At 39.7% G+C, this 8,985-nt stretch overlaps 1 protein-coding gene across 1 annotated transcript; it reads left to right on the top strand.

Annotated features, from left to right (window-relative positions):
- Positions 1-6,813: 6,813 nt before the first annotated feature.
- Positions 6,814-7,749, top strand: LOC120982508 (olfactory receptor 5V1-like). Its single transcript, XM_040412703.1, has one exon. It carries the CDS (start codon positions 6,814-6,816, stop codon positions 7,747-7,749), a length of 936 nt encoding a protein of 311 aa, XP_040268637.1.
- Positions 7,750-8,985: the final 1,236 nt, after the last annotated feature.

The raw sequence follows: 8,985 nt of genomic DNA, 5'->3' as shown, positions 1-8,985 counted from the left end.
CACAATGCCCGCAGGACAAGGGACTTCTTCCAGAAGAATAACATCACTCTTTTGGCCCATCCTGCGTGTTCCCCTGATCTAAATCCAATTGAGAACCTTTGGGGATGGATAGATGGCAAGGGAAGTTTACAAAAATGGACAACAGTTCCAGACAGTAGATGGCCTTGGTGCACCACTTAGAGAAATGTTCCCACTCACCTCATGGAAACGCTTGCATCAAGCATGCCGAAACGAATTTTGGAAGTCATAAACAATAACGGCGGAGCTACTCATTACTGAGTTCATGTTTGGAAGTTGGATTTCTGTTTTGGGGGGGGGTTTAGTTTTTTTTGGAGGTGTGGTCCTAAACTTTTGATCAGCTGAGAAACAGCCTGTTTCAGTTTATTCGTTGTTTTCATTAAATTGAATGCTCAAAAAATGTTTTCTCTCTCTCCCATTTCTTCTTGTTGCATGTTGAAGCTCTACTTGGAACCTTGTTAAGATCCAGCCATGCAAAATATGATTTTTTGCCATTTTTCAAGTGGTCTTAAACTTTTGATCAGGACTGTATCTGAAGGATTAAAAGTCAGCGACCGGCATTACAGCCATAGAAACATAGAATGTGTCGGCAGATAAGAACCATTTGGCCCATCTAGTCTGCCCAATATACTGAATACTATGGATAGCCCCGGCCCTATCTTATATGAAGGATGGCCTTATGCCTATCCCATGCATGCTTAAACCCCTTCACTGTATTTGCAGCTACCACTTCTGCAGGAAGGCTATTCCATGCATCCACTACTCTCTCAGTAAAGTAATACTTCCTTATATTACTTTTAAACCTTTGCCCCTCTAATTTAAAACTGTGTCCTCTTGTGGTAGTTTTTCTTCTTTTAAATATGCTCTCTTCCTTTACCGAGTTGATTCCCTTTATGTATTTAAAAGTTTCTATCATATCCCCTCTGTCTCTTCTTTCTTCCAAGCTATACATATTAAGGTCCTTTAACCTTTCCTGGTAAGTTTTATCCTGCAATCCATGTACTAGTTTAGTAGCTCTTCTCTGAACTCTCTCTAGAGTATCTATATCCTTCTGGAGGAGAGGTGTGGGCAGCACAGCTGTCTGTATGGTGCGGTCGGAGTGCCAGCGGCTGAGGAGACGATCCACCTCCAACGATATATAAGTTGAAAAATCCACAGCACATCCAAGTTGTAAAAATTAACGTTAATGAAATGCTGAGTCTGATTGATTTAAAACAAGCGATAACATTATTTTTCTTGTTATTTTTTGTATTATATGTGATAAATGCACTTGATTTGTTAATTGATTAATCATGTTTAAACCGCATAAATATGCACTATGCACTGCCCACTTTTGTCACTGCTTGAAAAAGATCCCATTGAGTGGATCGAAACGTCGCGTGTCTGGTGAATAAAGCCGTCTTTTACTTTTTACAACTTGGATGTGCTGTGGATTTTTCAACTTATATATCCTTCTGGAGATATGGCCTCCAGTACTGCGCACAATACTCCAAGTGAGGTCTCACCAGTGTTCTGTACAGCGGCATAAGCACTTCACTCTTTCTACTGCTTATACCTCTCCCTATACATCCAAGCATTCTGCTGGCATTTTGTGCTGCTCTATTACATTGTCTTCCCACCTTTAAGTCTTCTGAAATAATTACTCCTAAATCCCTTTCCTCAGATACTGAGGTCAGGACTGTGTCAAATATTCTATATTCTGCCCTTGGGTTTTTACGCCCCAGGTGCATTATCTTGCACTTATCCACATTAAATTTCAGTTTCCAGAGTTCTGACCATTCTTCTAGTTTTCCTAAATCCTTTTCCATTTGGCGTTTCCCTCCAGGAACATCAACCCTGTTACCTATCTTTGTGTCATCAGCAAAAAGACAAACCTTACCAGCGAGGCCTTTTGCAATATCACTTATGAAGATATTAAACAAAATCGGTCCCAGTACAGATCCCTGTGGAACCCCACTGGTAACATGACCTTGTTTTGAATGTTCTCCATTGACTACCACCCTCTGTTGTCTGTCACTCAGCCACTGCCTAATCCAGTCAACAATATGGGAGTCCATGCTCAATGACTGCAGTTTATTGATAAGTCTTCTATGTGGGACAGTGTCAAAAGCCTTACTAAAATCTAGATATGCGATGTCTACTGCACCTCCACCGTCTATTATTTTATTCACCCAGTCAAAAAAATCTATAAGATTTGTTTGACATGATCTCCCTGAAGTAAACCCATGTTGTTTTTCATCTTGCAATCCATGGGATTTTAGATGTTCCACAATCCTATCCTTTAATAGGGTTTCCATTAATTTGCCTACTATTGATGTCAGACTCACTGGTCTATAGTTGCTCGATTCCTCCCTACTACCTTTCTTGTGAATGGGCACAACATTTGCCAATTTCAAATCTTCCGGGACGACTCCTGTTACTAATGATTGGTTAAATAAATCTGTTAACGGTTTTGCCAGCTCACCACTAAGCTCTTTTAATAATTTTGGGTGTATCTCATCAGGCCCCTGTGACTTATTTGTCTTCACCTTAGACAGCAAACTTAGAACATCTTCCTCTGTAAAGATACATGCATCAAACGATTTATTAGTCATTCTTTCTAGTGGAGGTCCTTCTCCTTTTTCTTTTGTAAAAACTGAACAGAAGTATTCATTAAGGCAGTCGGCTAGCCCTTTATTCTCTTCTACATACCTTCCGTCCTTTGTTTTTAATTTAGTTATTCCTTGTTTTAATTTCCTTTTTTCATTTATATATCTGAAGAATGTCTTATCCCCTTTTTTCATAGACTGAGCTAGTTTTTCTTCTGCCTGCGCTTTAGAAGTTCTTATAACTTGCTTGGCCTCTCTCTGCCTAATCTTGTAGATTTCCTTATCTTCATTGCTCTGGGTTTTTTTTATAATTACAAAATGCTAGCTTTTTATTTTTAATGATTTGGGCCACTTCTGCTGAGTACCACAGTGGTCTCCTCCTTTTTTTGCTTTTACTGACAAGTCTAATGCAATTTTCTGTTGCCTTCAATAATGCACCTTTTAAGTAGTCCCATTTCTCCTGGACTCCATGTAATCCGTTCCAGTCTGATAAGGACTCATTTATGACTAATTTCATTTTTGAAAAGTCTGTTTTTCTAAAATCTAAAACTTTTGTTTTTGTGTGGTGGGACTCTTTCACAGTTCTTATATTAAACCACACTGCCTGGTGATCACTAGTTCCCAAGGTTTCGCCTACAATGACATCATATACCGAATCCCCGTTTGTGAATACCAAATCCAAAATGGCCTCCCTCCGGGTTGGCTCCTCAACCACTTGTTGTAGAGATAACCCCAGTAGGGAATTTAGAATATCTGTACTCCTGGTAGAACTTGCTATTTTGGTTTTCCAGTTTATATCTGGGAGATTGAAATCTCCCATAATGATAACTTCTCCTTTCATTGTCATTTTAGCTATTTCTTCAACTAGTAGATCATCTAGTTCTTTAACTTGACCAGGTGGTCTATATATCACACCTACACGAGTTACTGCATGGTTAGCAAACTGCAACGTAACCCAAACTGACTCTATGTTGGCCTCACCAACTTGTATTAGGTTAGATTTAATGCTATCTTTCACATACAGGGCCACTCCTCCTCCTTTCTTGCCTTCTCTGTCTCTTCTGTATAAAGAGTACCCTGGTATGGTTATGTCCCAGTCATTTCTTTCATTAAACCATGTCTCCGTAACAGCCACTAAATCTACATTCTCAGATGCCATTATTGAATCAAGTTCATTGATTATTTTTACCTAAACTGCGAGCATTTGTAGACAGGACTCTGAGCTTATCATTTCTTAACCTCTGTGCTTCTGACCTGTTCTGGCATTGTTTCGGGGGGCAATTGGACTCTTTTATTTTCACTCTTTTGCCCCCCCTTCCTAGTTTAAATACTCTTTCGCAAATTCTTGGAGTTGTTCACTAAGTACATTTGTTCCTTTGAGAGAAAGATGCAACCCATCTTTTTTGTACAGTTCCTTTCTATTCCAAGTAGAGCTATCATGAGAAACAAAGCCAAATCCTTGCTCTTGACACCATTTACCAAGCCATATGTTGAACTCCTTTATGCGCCTCTGCCTATCATTCTGAACATTATGCACAGGCAGAACTTCAGAAAATGAAATGGTGGATGCAAAATCCTGTACGTCATTACCAAGTGTGATAAAAGATTTTTTCACCTCTGACACTTCATTGCAAGCCAGGTCATTTGTCCCTAGATGGACAAGAACATCCACGTCCCCTTCCTGCTTTGCTTGCTTAACAATATTAATAATACGTCTTCTATCTCTTCTAGCAGTAGCCCCAGGGAGACATCTCACAAAACCATTTTCTTTAAGCTCCACACTTCTTATGATTGAATCACCCAGCAACAGCTGCTTCCTTTGAGACTTCACTTTATCTTTTTTGTTGCATACATTAGACATAGGAGTCGATGGTTTCACACCCTCTGTGCTTGAGTCCATATCCATGTTGTCCTTACATTCTGAGAGTGCTGCAAATGAATTATGGAGAACCACCGACTGTGGGACATGTCTTCTATCCACCACTCTAAGACTTCCAGAACCTACAGTAACCCATCTGCCATTTCTGGGGGTCCTCTGTGGCAGTGGCATTGCAGCAGCCCTAGCTGGAGTTTGTTTAACAGATAATTTAAATATTTCAGCTTTCAAAAATGCAATTTCCTGCTGCAGTAAGGAGAACTGTCTACAGATCTGACAGCATCCGAATCTCCAAAGAGTGGAACATCAAATAAATGCACAACAATTCCTGCACTGAACCAAGTCTGCCATTTTAAAGAGGAGAGAAAAAAAAAAAAAAAACTAATAATAATAATAATAATTTGTAACTTTAAATCAAACAAATCTTACCTTTTTTTTGTATTGTTTCCACCTTCCAGCCTACCTCCTGACTATCTCCTGCAATATCTCTTTACTAGTACTTAATGTAGTACTTAATGTAGTACTTCCAGCTAATGAATTAGGCCAGCTAATGAGTCTGTCTCTATATATACACACACTGCTTCCCAAGCTCCGCCCCCAGCAACAAATGTAACACCTTAGTGAGCTAGGCTCATTAGCAAACGCACAATAGCAAACAGCTGACCGAATTCCTTACCTCTTCTCAAGCAATGATCAGCAAAAACAACACAGATGAGCCAGTTGGAGACTCTAAGCCAATCTCTTGCAGTATCTCTTGAGTCTCTTCAGTCTCCTGCAATATCTCTTTACTAGTACTTAATGTAGTACTTGAAGCTAGTACTTCCAGCTAATGAATCTAATGAAGCCAGTCGCAGACATTAGTGTTGTGTGTAAGCTCTTTAAAACAACAGACACCTGACAGCCATGCTGCCCGCTGCACGTGCCAGTGGGCACCATATAGATTCATTACACACAAAGCATTTATTTATTTTAATGTTGATGGTTATGGTTTAAAACTAATATAAACCAAAAAGTCAGGATCTCAAAAAATTAGAATATTGTAAAAAAAAGTTCAGTATTGTAGGCTCACACTCTAATCATCTGATCAACACAAATGTTTTCTAAGCCTTTAAATGGTCCCTCAGTCTAAGTACAGTAGGCTACACAATCATGGGAAAGACTGCTCACTTGACAGTTGTCCACTGGACAGTCATTGACACTCCTCAAAAGGAGAGTAAGCCATAAAAGGTCATTGCTAAAGAAGCTGGCTGTTCACAGAGTGCAGCATCCAAGCATATTAAGGGAACCTTGAGTGAAAGGAAAGAAATATGGTAAAACAAATTGCACAAGCAACAGGGGATAACTGTAGCCTTGAAAGGATTGTCAAGAAAAGGCCCAAGAATTTGGGAGAGATTCACAAGGAGTGGACTGCGGCTAAAGTCAGTGCTTCAAGAGCCACCACACTAGACGTATCCAGGACATAGGCTACAACTGTCACATTCCTTGTGTCAAGCCACTCGTGACCCAGAGACAACATCAGAAGCGTCTTACCTGACCTAAGGAAAAAAAGGACTAGACTGTTGCTCATGGGTGCAAAGTCCTGTTTTCAGATGAAAGTAAATTTTGCATTTCATTTGAAAAATCAAAGTCCTAGAGTGTGGCATTTTCCAGCAAGTCTTGGTACCTGCCCACACTGCCAAAAGTATCAATACCTGGTTTAAACATGGTATCACTGTGCTTGATTGACCAGCAAACTCTCCTGACCTAAACCTCATAGAGAAACTATGGGTTATTGTCAAGAGGAGCCACGGCCAAGTATTGAGTGCATATGCTGTACATAGTTTTTAGTAGACCAACATTTCTGTATTAAAAAACATCTTTTAAATTGATTTGAATATTCTAATTTTCTGAGATGCTGACTTTTGGGTTTTCTTTAGCTATAAGCCATAAACATCAACATTTAAAGAAATACAGGCTTCAAATAGACCACTTTGTGTGTAATGAATATAAATAATATGAGTTTCACTTTATGAATTGAATTGCTAAAAATAAATGAACTTTTCAATTCTAATATATGGAGATGAACCTACAGTATATGTATTTTATTATATAGAAGTCCAGGAGTATAAGAATTACATTAAAGCCAAACTGTGTTCACTATGGTCAAGCCAGGATGTGTTGTTTCTACAAGGTGTTCCTAAAATGGTTGAAGACCGGATCAAAGATGATGTAGACAATCTGTTCTGAAGAATGGCTTGAGTTTGCTCTTAATAAGAATATATAAAAAATAAACCATGGGAACATTTAACTCTTTTATCTCTTAGCTACCATTCACAAGCTGAAGTACATCTAATGGAAGACTCAAATCAAACATCTCTAGGAGGATTTGTCCTCCTTGGCCTTTCCAATACCCTGTATCTTCAGGTCACCTACTTTATTTTGTTCTTGATAATGTATATAATAACATTGTCTGCAAATGTTCTACTGATCATCGTGGTGAGGACAAACTCAACGCTGCACACTCCCATGTACTTCTTCTTAACTAACCTCTCCATAATTGACATCTGCTTTTCCTCCACCATTGTGCCTAAAATTTTAATAAATACTCTTTCCGAAGACAGAAGTATTTCTCTGGTGGGATGTGCACTTCAAATGTATTTCCACATGGCTTTGGGAGCCACAGAGTGTGTCATTCTTGCCGCCATGGCCTATGATCGATTTGCAGCCATTTGTAGACCACTGCACTACCAAACAATTATTAACAAGAAGATGTGTGCTTGCTTAGCTTCCATGTCATGGGGTGTGGGCTTTGGCGGCGCCAGCATTCATACGCCCCTCACTTTCCAACTACCCTTTTGTAAGTCCCATAATGTTAACCACTTCTTTTGCGAAATGCCTCCTTTTTTTACCCTCTCCTGCAAAGATACCCGTACCAATGAAATAGTCGTGTACATTGCGGCAATGTTCATTATCATGTATTCTTTCCTTCTGACATTAATTTCATATATTCAGATCATCTTCACCATCTTTAAGATCCGTTCCTCACAAGGGAGAGAAAAAGCTTTCTCCACCTGTGCTTCCCACCTCACTGTTGTGTGTCTGTATTATGGGACTACCATCTTCATGTACCTGAAACCTCGTTCTGCGTATTCTCCTGAGACAGGCAAGATAATGTCTATTCTATATACAGCGGTGACTCCAATGTTGAATCCCATCATTTACAGCATTAGAAACAAAGATGTCAAAGACACCATCAAAATTAGACTTTCTAAGAAATCAAACTATTGATGGAAGATACATGGTTTGGAAACACCAAGCAAATTCAGAAGGTTTACTCACTTGCCTCTAGATTTGTATCAAGTGCATGAATTTTATTGATCAACATGGTTGCCATTTTTCTACATGTCATTAGTGTCTCATTAGTGGCAGATCAACCTCTGGAACTCCCAAATATTATGAGAATGGTTTTAAAAAAAACATCACCAATCCTAACCAATTGTTATTCTTGATATATCAACAAGTGAATAGGATTGGGTTGCAGGTTCTACACTACGTGGGGTTGGGTGTAAGGCTCCATTCACATGTCCGTGATGTGTAGCGGACCCGCAAATTGCGGGTCCGCAACACACCAGCCCGGCACCCCCATTGAAAAGCCTATTCTTGTTCGCAAAATCGGGGCCGCGCACCGCAAAATTGCGGAACGGATGCGGACACATTTTGCGGACGTGTGAATGGAGCCTAACACTGTATTTTATCGAGGGCTGATGCAGGACAAAATTATATCATCACACAATGCACAATAAATACACCATAATACCCACATGAAGCTCAGTTTTGACAGATTTTTGCTGTATAGGCATCAGTGTGTCAATAGGGTCCTATCTAAAAATAAAAACTTATAACACATGGTATATAATTTTTTTGAACTTGGTACATCTGTATAGAATTGTAGAGTCAACTACTTCATCCCATAGGTTTGCTGATTCATATCTTCTCAACATATTCCAAAAGGACATCCTCGTCAATGGGGCTCTATGGCTATGATTTGTGGGTACGTCCCATGGAGTGACCCTGAGTAAATGCTGAACGTAGTGTTGACACATAATCACAGCAGAGCTATATAATAAGGACATCCATAGCCTAGAGACCCAGATCGCAGTCCTCAGACCCTGGGTTCTCAAGCGTTAGAAAGTTGCAATCTCTGTGACTTAACATGACACGAGTAGGCAAAGCCTCTGGACAGTGGTGGCTATTGTAGAAGTGTGAAAATACCTTGTTGTTTCTGTTATGGGCTATTGAATTTAATGCTGCATTTTGTTGTTTCTGTTAAGTGCATGTAAAGGGGACAGGTTATGCAGCCGGCTGCTTAGTGGGTAGAAAATTCCAACGTCATAGTCACATTTCCAAATGCGATAGGAGCCCAACTCACAGTGACAGCATGACGAAGCTAGGTGGAGTCCAGAGTTCAGGTGCTAGTATTTAGACCCCTGTTTATCAGGACAGTCATTTGGTGTGGTTTCTGGT

This window comes from Bufo bufo, chromosome 11 (genome assembly GCF_905171765.1).
Source record: "Bufo bufo chromosome 11, aBufBuf1.1, whole genome shotgun sequence".
Taxonomy (NCBI): domain Eukaryota; kingdom Metazoa; phylum Chordata; class Amphibia; order Anura; family Bufonidae; genus Bufo; species Bufo bufo.
This window is presented reverse-complemented; position numbering and strand designations above follow the sequence as displayed.